Genomic DNA, 14905 nt, shown 5'->3' on the forward strand with positions numbered 1-14905 from the left:
CACACTCCAACACTGGCTTGCTCTGAGGCAGCCAGTGCCATTGTGAACTTGAGAAATCCTGCTGATCAAGAAGGTAAGTAATTTATTTATCTGTAGAGCCATAAGGAGCAGGAATGCTCTTAATGTTCCCGATTCCCAATTCTGGGCCCGACCCCTATTCCCGCTTCATCCTTCCCACAGCTCTGAATCCTAATCAGCCTCCCCACTCCTCATTTTCCTAAACTTGCGGCGGAATGTTCCCATCCCGCCCGGCATGGGAATCGTAATGGGTGGGGACGGACCATGCAAAGGCCTGTTAACCTCGGATGGGATTTTCTTGGGGTGAGGGTGAGCACAGCCAGAAAATCCCAGCTGAATTTTCTGGCCGGCAGGTCACTGGCCCCAGCTATGAAACCCCAGCTAGATTGAGGACTGCTGTGACATTAAAAAGTGGCCAATTTTTCATCATGACCCTCTCTTGGGCAAACCAATGTCAGAGTGAGCACCTAAAACAGGTATTAGATGCTTTACATTAACAAGTAAGGGCTTAACACCAGCAGGCATGAGTACAGTTTGTCATTTGCCAAGATCTTGGAGCCAACACAGGCATTATGACAATGAGGCCCAAAAATTCGATTTGGGCCCAAAGATTCGATGCTCTTATATTTATTTATAAGTTATGAGGTTTAAACACATAATTCAACCCTTTAAACCTTAGTATAATTCTGGTGAATTTATACTGTTTCCTCCCCAAGACCAATATATCATTCCTGAGGTTTGGTGTTCATAACTATATTCTGTACTTCAGATATTGTGTAATGTATCACTGAAAGATCAATTCCTCACATTTATATTCCTACCCCCTTGAGTTAATGAAGAGGAGGGATGAGGAATGGCACCAGCCATATCAAGGGTATGCATTTTGTTTTTTTTAAAAAAGGTTCCTTAAGTTTCTTAAATGACTAACAAATTGCTGCATGGATCCAAAAGGTGAATTACTATTCTTTTCCTTAAGGTGGCCCTGTCATGCAACATTATGCCACATAACTATGTACACATCTCCACTGTTAAGTGCAATACCTTCAAAGTGCCATGTCTGTTCAGCATTTTAACTGTATTAGAGATGCAGGGCTCAACTAACAATGCTTATGAAATTATTTTGAATAATTCCACATTGTTTCAAAAGTACAATCTTAGTAAATTCCACTTTAACGATTGTAAAATACAATTCATTGATGAATGTTAGTGGAGAAGGAAAGATAGGGGAGTTATAACCAATTTAGAAATTACATTGCACAATAGCGCCAAACAAAAACTTAGCACGTTCATCTGTTCAGTAATGGATGGTTAAACCATTTATTGTAAAAGGGCAGACAGAGGAGCTTGATATGAACATATTGCATGAGGTCAGTTGCAGGCTGTACACTGCATTGACACTTATAACATTTGTAATACCCACTTCGAAATTACCCAGAATTACCACCTCAGTTTCCTACAGCTTAAGGAGACCTTCATCACCTAACCCAGGATAGTATCAGCGCCATTTTTATCTCTGTTTCCACTTGAATACCATGACATAGATCGGGGAGGTGATGGCCTAATGGTATTATCGCCAGACTATTAATCCAGAAACTCAGTTAATGTTCTAGGGACCTGGGCTCGAATCCCACCATGGCAGATGCTGGAATTTGAATTCAATTCTAAAATAAATCTGGAAATAAGAATCTACCGATGACCATGAAACCATTGCCGGAAAAACCCATCTGGTTCACTAATGTCCTTTAGGGAAGGAAATCTACCGTCCTTACCTGGTCTGGCCTACATGTGACTCCAGAGTCACAGCAATGTGGTTGACTCTCAACTGCCCTCCAAGGGCAACTGGGGATGGGCAATAAATGCTGGCCCAGCCAGCGGCACCCAGGTCCCATGAATGACTAACAAAAACCATAGATGGCACAATGGTGTATTTTGCAAAATGCAGAGGGTCACTGGTGCCAGTACTAATCAATTGAAATGATTTAAATCTACTGAGCTGCCAAATTGAGTAAAAGCACCAGGTCATCAGTGTACGTGATATATGCTGAAACGGGAATAAGTTGCATCTTCCTTTCATTTGGGAATATAATTGGTCAGCTTCTCTGTCGCAATTTGCCCAGTGGAGCAAAGCTTTTCATCGACCAAAGCTAGTCCATTTTAATGTTTATTATTCTTCATTTTGAAGATAATGCAGAGGAAAGTAAAGGGTAGCATTTCTATTTTTTTCGCTTACCTCAGGTGGTGGCTTAACTGTGGGTGTTGGAGGACGAGCAACAGGTTTTAAAATCTTGAACAGAAAGCGAAGTGGCTTTTCTGGCTTTTCTCCTTTAAATTTTGCTTCCTGGATGGCCTGAATTTTATGGATACAAAGATCAGTGTATTTACCACCATTCTATAGGGTATTTTGCTTTCTTAATGTAGAATCTGTTTCTTAAAATCAAAACCATGTAGCATAACATTTTCAAAACAACATGTCCAATGTGAGTTTACAATATTGGAGAGGGGAGTGAAGAGAGGGATGGAGGGGAGAGTAGGAAGGTGAAGGAGGAGTCTTTTGGAGGGTCACTGGGCTGAAATGCTGCTCAGAATGGAGATGGTGTATGTAGGTCCAAGATTTTGCTAAGAAGGGGGATAAACTTTTGCTGGTGGGGGCGGGAATTCCCGTTCACTGGTGTCAAATTCCTTTCCAGTGAGTGGTAGATTATGAAAGCTTTCTCAGTGGCAGTGGGAGGAGAAGGAAATATGTGAAACCAAGTTCAGTGATGGGTTAGCCGTAGTCAAAATTCTCCTCAGTGAGGTAGGGAGGGCGTGTCAATTTTAGCATGCCATTCCTGGTCACCTGGGGATGGGCAGGACACCTAATACTCTCTGCTCCCTAGTGAGGTCAACTATATTACTATAAAAGCTTGTTAAGAGTTTGTTTGAAGGACAAGGGCTATCCCTTGAAAAGGAGGTTAATCAGCCCTCTGCAGAAGATCCAGACAGAGGAACAGAGGTGATACAATCAATGCAACCTGATGAGTAAAATAGCCATTGAGTGGGGGTGGGGAGTCATTGGGCTTCCAGAGATGTGATTCCAGTGCCTAGGCTGGCCCTCCATGGATCCTGAGAGTGAAAGCGTGGCCCTTTGAAGGGGCGATTGTTTATGGGTCACATAACCTTCTCAGGGCCTATCGGAACAGAGCACATGAACCTCAGCCTATCAGGTGGAAAGGGCATGGGTCTTGTTAGGGGGAACCTGCAGTGCGAGCCAAGGAGTCAGTGGGACTAGACCTGTATCTGTACCGAGCTTACTTGCATATTGCTTTAACCATCGTTCAACAAATCACCGTTGTGATTTAAGGTTTCTTTATCCTGTTACCTTGCATAACAACATTGGCAACGAGAATAAATCTTCCCTGGCCCTTCTGATTGGATCTGAAGCAAGTGACCCCTTTACATGTGTATCTGTCATGGGCTTGATCTCCCCCACAATGAGAATACTCGTCAAATCCTTGTGGCTGACCTCTTCCTCTTCTTGCCTACAGTCACCAAAACGTCAACATTTGGAGGGGGAAGGGCGTGACCCCGAATAACCTGTGCATACCAACTTTAGTCGAGTAGCTACGCCATTGTTCAGGAAAATCACCCATTTGATCCAGAGGTTGAAAATTGGGGCCAGTACATCGAATAATTTTAATATTTTTTTTGCAGCTAACAAAATAACTTCCAGAGAAAGTTATTTCACTTATGGATTGTGACCCACAAATATATAACCTCATAAGAAGCCTAACAAACATTGCTGAAGGCACCAAATACAAAATCCTTTGACCAGCTAGTCGCACTAGTGAGGGACCATTACAATTATTATGCAGCACTATGGATTCCATTCAGTCCCATACTACCCCTCTTTCAATGGGTTGGCAGAAAGGGCAGTACAAACTTTTAAGGCATCGATGCGGAAACAATCCAAAAGATTACAACTACCGTTAGCCAATTTTCTGCTCTCATATAATACCACCCCTCATACTACCACAAGCACTACACCAGCCGAATTGTTGCTGGGTCAATGCCTTAGAATCTGCCTTGACCTCGTTTTCCCAAACTTGGCAAAGCGGATGGAGGCTAACCAAGTTTCACAGAAGGAATACCACAATTTAGCTAGGGAGGCAGGTCATTTGATGTGAATTACTTAGTTTTTGTTTGGTACTTTTGGGGCGGTGGGGTGGGGCAACGTGGACACCCAGGAAGATAATTGCAAGGACTTGCCCAGTATTTTATATCATCAACCCACAGGGCCACGAAGTGTGGAAGATCACATCAAAAGGCAGGAAGCTGTAGCCCTCGACCACCAGTTGTCTGGACCGGTAGTAGAGTCCAGTGTGCCAGCAGCTGAGTTGGTACTAGCAGAATCTAGTGCTCCCCAAGAAGAATCTCATCTGTCAGCAGAAGCAGAGGAAGATGGCACCAGCCATAGCTCAATGTCTGAAACTGTCAACCTATCTACCACTGTCATAGACATGGGAACTGTGGATATTCCTTTTATCTGAAGCAAAGCCTCATTATGTGACCTTTCTCACTCCATTCAGTTGCATATGGTGCATTTGGTCTCATGCCTTTCCTCCCCAACTCTCCTCAGTGGCCTCTGAAATCTGGGAGATAGTGGCTGTGAAGTTACGCAGGACGCAGCACACCACCACAAACATGGAGGTACTCGCGGATGTGTACTGCAGAGGTCTCCTAAGTGGTCCAATCAGTGAAATCTCTGCTTTAGGCACCCGATGGCTTTCTCTCTTGGCTCCATACCTCTTGTTGAAGGCCCTCTGACCTTGTAATGGAATTGTGGAAGGTGGTTATGAACCATGTTTGGTGGGGAGTTCTCCTGTCGCTGAGCAGCCACCCTGTCTTGGAAGCCCCAAGGTGATGGGAATTGCGGACTGCCATAGGATTAAAGTATTGTGTTCTGCTGCCAGGATTCATCAAGATGAATTTCTTGTTGCAGAACAACTGCATATTGACCAAGTGGTGGCCCTTGCCATTGTGATATCACTTCTATAACTGATACAGGGCTCCCACCAACCCACATGCATGCAGTTCATGGTGCCCTGCATCATTCAGAGGCCTACTAACCTGGCTAAACCACATATCCTTTCATTTTGGTCTTCGCCCCTCAAGGAGAAGACGATGAGGTTCTGTCTCCTGCTGTTGAGCACCTCCATCACCTCAGATATTTATGTGGATAGCCAATTATGACATGTTGCTAATGTCACCTGCTCCCACATTTCTTCTAAATTTCTGAAAACAAAATTACAAAACACGAACCAATAAGCTCTCAAATTAACACCTGTTCACGAACATATACCTTGTGAATTTTAGCCAGCTCCATCTCTTGTCGAGCAGCGTGCTTCAAGAGGCCATCCTTTGTTGTAGCTTTTGGTTTCTGAATTCGTATACGTGGTTGAGTAACAAAATCTGGTAAAGCTTCCTCCAACTCTAGTATACCTAAAACAAATTGAAACGTACAGTAAAGGCCTGAAGGAGCTAAAAAAAAAGTTGTTATTAGTAAAAGTTCCTTTCAATTTTTTAAGCAGAACCTATACCGGTATACTTTTTGTAACTTTGTGCCTTTCATTTATATGGAGTAGAGAAAAGGACTGAATCTTGTGCCCTCACCTATGGTGAGTGTGGTGATGGGAGGGGGTAATTAATCTGGCATTTTGCACCTTAACCCCAATTAAATTGATGGCAGGAAGCCCCTTGGACAGCCTTCCTGGCCGTAGACTAATTGAAGCCCTTAAGTGGATAAATAATGCCCACTTAAGGGCTTCATTCCACCACTGCTGTTATTCACCCTGGCGTGTTTGCTCTCAATGCCCAGGGTGTATGTGGGCCCTCACTCAAAGGCATTTCATTTCTAGTTGATGGGTGGTGAATGTTAAAAGCTACCCCCTGTACCTGCTGCCAGTTTCTCATGCACATGTGCAGCCAACTCTGCTCAACCACAAGGAGCAGGAGGTTGACTGGCACTCTAGACCCACAAGGCACTAACTGTATAAGTAGTTCAGCAGGTGGGCAGTTGGGAAGGGGAATCCAACAACAAGCCAAAGTGGTGTGGGAGAAAGAATGGCTGCTGAATCAGTGGGGGGAGGGAGTTTGGGAAGAAGTGCTCATGTACAAGTATGTGGAGGGGTTGTGTGTTGGGGAGAGGAGGAGGGGTTGTGTGTTGGGGAGAGGAGGAGGGGTTGTGTGTTGGGGAGAGGAGGAGGGTTGTGTGTTGGGGAGAGGAGGAGGGGAGAGGAGGAGGGGAGAGGAGGAGGGGAGAGGAGGAGGGGAGAGGAGGAGGGGAGAGGAGGAGGGGAGAGGAGGAGGGGAGAGGAGGAGGGGAGAGGAGGAGGGGAGAGGAGGAGGGGAGAGGAGGAGGGGAGAGGAGGAGGGGAGAGGAGGAGGGGAGAGGAGGAGGGAGAGGAGGAGGGAGAGGAGGAGGGGAGATGAGGGGAGGGGAGGGGAGATGAGGGGAGGGGAGGGGAGATGAGGGGAGGGGAGGGGAGATGAGGGGAGGGGAGGGGAGATGAGGGGAGGGGAGGGGAGGGGAGGGGAGGGGAGATGAGGGGAGGGGAGATGAGGGGAGGGGAGGGGAGATGAGGGGAGGGGAGGGCAGATGAGGGGAGGGGAGGGGAGATGAGGGGAGGGGAGATGAGGGGAGGGGAGGGGAGATGAGGGGAGGGGAGGGGAGATGAGGGGAGGGGAGGGGAGGGGAGGGGAGATGAGGGGAGGGGAGGGGAGATGAGGGGAGGGGAGGGGAGATGAGGGGAGGGGAGGGCAGATGAGGGGAGGGGAGGGGAGATGAGGGGAGGGGAGATGAGGGGAGGGGAGGGGAGATGAGGGGAGGGGAGGGGAGATGAGGGGAGGGGAGGGGAGATGAGGGGAGGGGAGGGGAGATGAGGGGAGGGGAGGGATGAGGGGAGGGGAGGGGAGATGAGGGGAGGGGAGGGGAGATGAGGGGAGGGGAGGGGAGATGAGGGGAGGGGAGGGGAGGGGAGATGAGGGGAGGGGAGGGGAGATGAGGGGAGGGGAGGGGAGATGAGGGGAGGGGAGGGGAGATGAGGGGAGGGGAGGGGAGATGAGGGGAGGGGAGGGGAGATGAGGGGAGGGGAGGGGAGATGAGGGGAGGGGAGGGGAGATGAGGGGAGGGGAGGGGAGATGAGGGGAGGGGAGATGAGGGGAGGGGAGGGGAGATGAGGGGAGGGGAGGGGAGATGAGGGGAGGGGAGGGGAGATGAGGGGAGGGGAGGGGAGATGAGGGGAGGGGAGGGGAGATGAGGGGAGGGGAGGGAGATGAGGGGAGGGGAGGGGAGATGAGGGGAGGGGAGGGGAGATGAGGGGAGGGGAGATGAGGGGAGGGGAGATGAGGGGAGGGGAGATGAGGGGAGGGGAGATGAGGGGAGGGGAGATGAGGGGAGGGGAGATGAGGGGAGGGGAGATGAGGGGAGGGGAGATGAGGGGAGGGAGGGGAGATGAGGGGAGATGAGGGGAGATGAGGGGAGATGAGGGGAGGGGAGATGAGGGGAGGGGAGGGGAGATGAGGGGAGGGGAGGGGAGATGAGGGGAGGGGAGGGGAGATGAGGGGAGGGGAGGGGAGATGAGGGGAGGGAGGGGAGGGGAGATGAGGGGAGGGGAGGGGAGGGGAGATGAGGGGAGGGGAGGGGAGATGAGGGGAGGGGAGGGGAGATGAGGGGAGGGGAGGGGAGATGAGGGGAGGGGAGGGGAGATGAGGGGAGGGGAGGGGAGATGAGGGGAGGGGAGATGAGGGGAGGGGAGGGGAGATGAGGGGAGGGAGGGGAGATGAGGGGAGGGGAGATGAGGGGAGGGGAGGGGAGATGAGGGGAGGGGAGGGGAGGGGAGATGAGGGGAGGGGAGGGAGATGAGGGGAGGGGAGGGAGATGAGGGGAGGGGAGGGGAGATGAGGGGAGGGGAGGGGAGATGAGGGGAGGGGAGGGGAGATGAGGGGAGGGGAGGGGAGATGAGGGGAGGGGAGGGGAGATGAGGGGAGGGGAGGGGAGATGAGGGGAGGGGAGGGGAGATGAGGGGAGGGGAGATGAGGGGAGGGGAGATGAGGGGAGGGAGATGAGGGGAGGGGAGATGAGGGGAGGGGAGATGAGGGGAGGGGAGATGAGGGGAGGGGAGATGAGGGGAGGGGAGATGAGGGAGGGGAGATGAGGGGAGGGAGATGAGGGGAGGGGAGATGAGGGGAGGGGAGGGGAGATGAGGGGAGGGGAGGGGAGATGAGGGGAGATGAGGGGAGATGAGGGGAGGGGAGATGAGGGGAGGGGAGATGAGGGGAGGGGAGGGGAGATGAGGGGAGGGGAGGGGAGATGAGGGGAGGGGAGGGGAGATGAGGGGAGGGGAGGGGAGAGGGAGGGGAGACGGAGGGGAGGGGAGATGAGGGGAGGGGAGATGAGGGGAGGGGAGATGAGGGGAGGGGAGATGAGGGGAGGGGAGATGAGGGGAGGGGAGATGAGGGGAGGGGAGATGAGGGGAGGGGAGATGAGGGGAGGGGAGATGAGGGGAGGGGAGGGGAGATGAGGGGAGGGGAGGGGAGATGAGGGGAGGGGAGGGGGAGATGAGGGGAGGGGAGATGAGGGGAGGGGAGGGGAGATGAGGGGAGGGGAGATGAGGGGAGGGAGATGAGGGGAGGGGAGATGAGGGGAGGGGAGATGAGGGAGGGGAGATGAGGGGAGGGGAGATGAGGGGAGGGGAGATGAGGGGAGGGGAGATGAGGGGAGGGGAGATGAGGGGAGGGGGAGATGAGGGGAGGGGAGATGAGGGGAGGGGAGATGAGGGGTGGGGAGATGAGGGGTGGGGAGATGAGGGGAGGGGAGATGAGGGGAGGGGAGATGAGGGGAGGGGAGATGAGGGGAGGGGAGATGAGGGGAGGGGAGATGAGGGGAGGGGAGATGAGGGGAGGGGAGATGAGGGGAGGGGAGATGAGGGAGGGGAGATGAGGGGAGGGGAGATGAGGGGAGGGGAGATGAGGGGAGGGGAGATGAGGGGAGGGGAGATGAGGGGAGGGGAGATGAGGGGAGGGGAGATGAGGGGAGGGGAGATGAGGGGAGGGGAGATGAGGGGAGGGGAGATGAGGGGAGGGGAGATGAGGGGAGGGGAGATGAGGGGAGGGGAGATGAGGGGAGGGGAGATGAGGGGAGGGGAGATGAGGGGAGATGAGGGAGGGGAGATGAGATGAGGGGAGGGGAGAGGAGGGGAGAAGAGGGGAGAGAGCAAGCTTGTCTGTCAAAGGAGGCAGTTGGGCAAAGGTGTGTTGGGGAGCAGCATGGAGCAACTAGAAGCAAGAGCTTCCAGAGGTGGCAGTGTTGTAAAATGTCAACAGGGTTGAGGGGGTAGACTGTAAGCAAACATTTTCTATGTGAAATGTAATGAGGGACAAAGTATTGTATTTGGGCCTCCTTGACCCTGTTGATGCTGTGCGTGCTGTTCCCTTGAAGCTCTTCCTGTCTCAGAGTCCAATCTCCACAAACACCTCTCCTATCCCGGTCTCACCAGCATCACCCCACGTGGTCACTGATCTCACCACTTGCAATGCCACTCCCCCACGTCACAACCCCCTCCCCAGTAACAGTCTCATCAGCATCTTCCTCCACCTCCCCCCATGATGGATTATTTCAAACAATGCACATTTTCACACATTCCATAGTATTGGAAAATATTTGCATTCATAACTCTTCCAAGAATCACCTTCACAATAGCCACGTTTCGACACGAGAAACTACCATCATCCTCTCTGTGTCCTCTTGGATCATTTAAATGAGTTAAAAATGAGTTTATTTCCAAACCTAAATGGTGAACTAAATTTTATGCACTGGAAACGATACAAGAGATTTGGAACTCGAGGAATGTGTTATGTTTGGTGTATTCCATACAAATGCCAAGCAATAATCATCTTCGACAGCAGAGAAGCTAACCATCTTCCCTTGACATTCAATGACAGTGAGCAGCTCGTCTCCTGTCTCCCCAAAGCCTGTCCACCATCTACAAGACACAAATCAGGATGGAATACTCCCCACTTGCCTGACTGAGTGCAGCTCCAACAAAGTTTAAGATGCTCCGCACCATTCAGGGCAAAGCAGCCCACTTGTTTGGCACTCCTTACACCACTTTAAACATTCACTCCATCCAGCACTGATGCACAAAGACAGCAGTCGGTATCATCAACAACATGCAATGCAGTAACTCATCAAGATTTCTTCAACAGCATCTTCCAAACTCATGACCTCTCCTACCTAGAAGGGCAATAGATATAATGGGACACCACCATCAGCAAATTCCCCTCCAAGCCACACACAAACCTTACTTAGAACCATATTGCCTTTCCTTCACTGTCGCTGGCTGGATTAAAATCTTGGGACTCCCTTCCTAACAGCACTGTGGGTATTTCTGTATCGCATGGACTGCAGCAGTTCAAGAAAGCAACCTACATCACCTTCTCAAGGGCAGTTAGGGATCGGCAACAAATGCTGGTCCAGCCAGCAATGCCCACATCCCATGAACAAATACAGAAAAGGTTATAAAATTACTGGTACATTGTTGAGAATTGCCTGCTGGACGTTCAGGTGACAAAGGAATCCAAAACAGATCACACATTATATGCAGTTTGTAATTTATGTAATATTAACTTACCTTTATATGTGGATAGAAAACGACTTTTTACAATGAAACGATTGGAATTCTGATCTGGAAACTGGCCAATTCGAGAGACTGGTGCATAAACCTGTGAATCGTAATTTGCATAGTCCTGTATGAGGCTACGCCGCTCAAGCCTCCCCTCCACATTTCTCCTCTTAGCTGTTAGTTTTCTTATTTCTAGAAAGACAAATGTTAATAAATATAGATTACATTTTTATATAATTTAAACTTTGATCCTTTGTGCAAGAGATAAAAGTACAACATAGGGGACAAGTTTATCCAAACGGACCTGCACTCTGTGAGAAATGCATGTCACAGGTTGTTATTGAAAAAGGATTTAGCACGTCCCTTCAATTCAACCATGGCATTAGCATCCAGCTTTTGATTTCCCAATCGATTGGAGGATGGTGGGGGGAAATGTAGAACAGTGTGCCTCTTTTGTCAAAAGAAGGATTTCTAATTAAAGGGGCCTGACCAGTGGTTGGAATGGCTGAACTGTTTATTGATTCCAGTGATTCCAACAATTAAAGAAGTGGAAATGAGATCCCACACCCCTCCCCACCAATCCCAGGTCTCTGACTCTTACCGAGGGGTGGTTTGAGGAACTGAGATGAAGTGAATTTTCCAGCATTCTCCTGCACAACGTTACTAAGACCAACACACCTTGCGGCTCCATTCACTCCTCTCTTCCAGTCCCACCCTCACATCCCCTGAACAGCCAACGCTCACATTCGCCTCCAGCTTTGCGTTATTTCAAACCCATGCCTCCCAAACACCCTGCATAAATATTGCCCTTCCTTCCTCTCCACACAATCCATTTCTCACATTCACAAGCCTCTATGTTCTGTCTTTACACAAGAAAAGAGCACGGATCTCCAGGGAGAGGCAGATAACCAGGACTGACAAATGTGTTGGGGTGGAGGTTGGGGAGTTATGGTGGCCACCAGTGATAGCCACCTTTACAGCAATTGGAAATGTATTCCTACCTACTCACTGTGAAGAATTGCTGAACTGTATACTGATTCCTGAGGCTCCAGGAATCGATTGCCCACCAGGAAGTGGGGTATCAGCAATGACCTACCATAAAAACCTGAGGCTCTGGTGCTCATTCATCTCCTGTAGAACCTATGTTGGAGTTTCAGCTCCTTTGAGCCAGATCTACGTGGCCATTCCGTCTGTCCTGTGGAGTGGATGTGGTTGAGGAGAAGGCAGCCAGTGCCGTGGTGGTTCTCCTCTTGTGCCTCATCAGCAGTAGGCAGATCTGACTTGAGGTACTCCCATGCCAAAATGAAGACACAATGTGGAGATGCCGGCATTGGACTGGGGTGGGTAAGAGGTCTCACAACACCAGGTTAAAGTCCAACAGGTTTATTTGGTAGCACGAGCTTTCGGAGCGTTGCTCCTTCATCAGGTGAGTCTGGTATGAAAACTGGCATGAGGGAAGTGCAGATCAAAGTGAGTGAAATCCATGACAGATGAAGTGACTTCGAAGAAGTTGGAGAGCACCTGTCAAATAGTGAAAGTACACTCTCTGAAGAACTGCTGTGAGCTGCAGCACCTCGACATCTCTGCAGCTATTCAGTTTCGTTCTTTGGAGGCTTGTCAATTTCAGTGAAAAACCACTTCCCACTGTTCTCTCACCTGGCTGATTCTTGCATGCTCTAAACAGTTCAGGAAACCTGGTTTTAGCAGCCAGAATGCTGGATTAAATCCTCAATTAATTGGGGATTAAAATATTTTAATCAGTTCCCTGACAGCTCCACAGGTGTTGCCACCCACCCAGGTTTAGCCTGGAAGTGGGAGAGATCTAGTCTGGTCCCCAACGCAGACTTTCAGGGATTTAAACCCCCACCCTGCACCCAAACCCCCATCTGTCTCCTGCCCACCTCATCCCTCCATCCATCAGACCCCTGGGGCACACCTCTTCACCACCATCACCCCTTGGCAGTTATAATTCTGTCCATGGAATCATAGCATCTTAGTCTCAACAATTCTCATTCTAACATCAAAGTAATCAGTTAGGAATTTTGGTTCTTTTCCCAGAATTACTACAAAGATACTGACACCCCAAATCAGCAATATCTAACAGAAATTATGCTTGTATGAAACATTTTGTATGGGTAGCTGAACCTCCTTTTACAGCATTCTGACTTCAACAGAAAAGGGTAATTTAGTAAACTGTCACTATCTCCTTGCTTCTCTCGAATTCCTTATTTCATGCCCTCGCTTGCATCAGACACTACTTATATCCAACATCCAGAAACCCACCTCACACACACACAGCATTGCTGCGAGTCTCACACCCGCATCGCACTCACTGCTAGCTATTCAATCATGACAGCCGCATCACTCAGATTGCATCACACTTCCCTTTCTCATGCAGGGCTAGTGGCTCATAACCAGGAGCCCATCAGTGAGGGACAGGCCCAGCTGTATGTCCCTATGGAGGAGACGGTGGCTGTTATCATTGAAGTAGCCATGGCTGAGGTTGTGGCCAACTGTGGAACTGAAAGCATCAAAGGTAACAATAACCTCACACCTAATCCTCCTTCTCACATCCTCCTTCTCTCATCCCACAAACTCTTTGGATTTGAAAGTTGCAGATGGTATAAGTATGTTTCTCTTAATTTCTACCCTCTTCCCAGACCTCGATCTTGCCCTTGTGCCTGCAGTTCCAAAGAACTGCAACCAGCCCAGGCAGTGGTGGAACAGCAGGAAGTGAAAGAGCAGGAAGTTAGTGATGAAAAAGAAACATCAATTGCTCTTACACTCGCAGCCATCAGAAGATTTATGTATGATGAAACACCAGGCACTTTGACCTGCAGTCAGTTAAGAGACAAGAGAAGGACAAGTGCCACTTCACAATAGCGAGGTCCCACACAAGTTATTCCGTAAAACTCTCACGAGGACATCAAGGGGTCAACTGTGGGTACGCACAATGAAATGTTTGGTGCTCTGGCAGGCCTGTCAGAAAGCATACACACAATACCAAGCAGCATGGAGGAATCCAACAACAACTCTGCGCAGGGCTTTGTGCAGAGCTTTGGGAGATTCAACAATGACACTTGAGGACCCAACAATGAGGCAACAACATCGGGTGACTGACATCTTAAGATTCCATTGCAGAACAAACAGAAGCCACACAACGTGTGAGTATTGTAGTGGAAGTTCAGACTACTGGGAAGCAAAGTCAACTTGCTGCTCTCAGAAAGCTGAGAATGGTGCGCCACAAGCTGCCATTGTGTCTGGTGGTACTAGGACCCCAAAGAGGCTTTCAGAGGCGCACAACCATCCAGCAATCTGCCCTCCAGCAGATTACTAGGAATGCTAAGGCAACATCCCCAGAAAGGGGGCAGTGGCTGTATGGAACAGGAAGCTGTTGTCCTCTCTCTGGAAGACAGTCTTACTCCCACTCTGCTAGTCCACCAGTGCCTTTGCTGCTGCATGACAGACAGCCAGTCTAGTCTCCTGCTGCCCATGCTGAGATGATTCAGCCAAAAGTCAGGCCTTTTAGGGCATGTTTTACTCAAGATCATCCATTTACAGTCTCATCCATGAATGCTGGCAGCCTTCTGCCAGCCATGCTGCAGCTGCTGGGGTAACATTGTATAAAAATGTTAGTACATGTAAAGACACACAGAAAACAGCACCAACGAATCCACAAAGGTAATTAGCTTTTTAAAATTCTTTCATGGTACATGAGTGTCACTGGCAAGACAAGCATTTGTTGCTCATTTTTAATTGCCCTCAAGCTGATGGTGAACCACTTTCTTGAACTGCTACAGTCCATTTGGTGTCGATACAGCTTCTTACACCTGTTAGGAAGGGAGTTCCAAGATTTTGACCCTGTGACAGTGAAGGAACAACAACATAGTTTCAACTCAGGATGGTGTGTGGCTTGGAGGGGGACTTACAAGTGGTAGTGTTTCCATATATCTGCTGCATTTGTCATTCTAGTTGGTACAAGTGCCGTCAAAAGATCCTTTGTGAGTTGTTGCAGTATATCTTGTATGTGGTACACTCGGCTGCCATGCTGCATCAGTGAGGATGGGTGTGAATGAAGGCGGTGGATGGTGCACTGATCAAGCAGGCTACTTTGTCCTGTCAAGCTTCTTGATTGTTGTTGGAGTCACAGTCATTCATGCTAGTAGAGAGTTTTCCATCACTCTCCTGACTTGCGCCTTGTAAATGGTGCTTAGTTTTAGAGAGTCAGG

General features: G+C 49.6%; 1 protein-coding gene across 1 annotated transcript in view; it reads right to left on the bottom strand.

Moving 5' to 3' along the window:
• Nucleotides 1–14905, bottom strand: part of cfap91 (cilia and flagella associated protein 91) — an 87922-nt gene that overhangs the window by 12310 nt on the left and 60707 nt on the right. Inside the window, exons 9-11 of the mRNA XM_078232055.1 lie at nt 10686–10868; nt 5357–5496; nt 2249–2365 (exon numbers count right to left, since the gene is read on the bottom strand). Of these exons, the coding sequence (XP_078088181.1) occupies nt 2249–2365; nt 5357–5496; nt 10686–10868 (440 nt within the window). The remainder of the gene's footprint in view (nt 1–2248; nt 2366–5356; nt 5497–10685; nt 10869–14905) is intronic.

The sequence above is a fragment of the Mustelus asterias genome, chromosome 17 (genome assembly GCF_964213995.1).
Source record: "Mustelus asterias chromosome 17, sMusAst1.hap1.1, whole genome shotgun sequence".
NCBI lineage: Eukaryota > Metazoa > Chordata > Chondrichthyes > Carcharhiniformes > Triakidae > Mustelus > Mustelus asterias.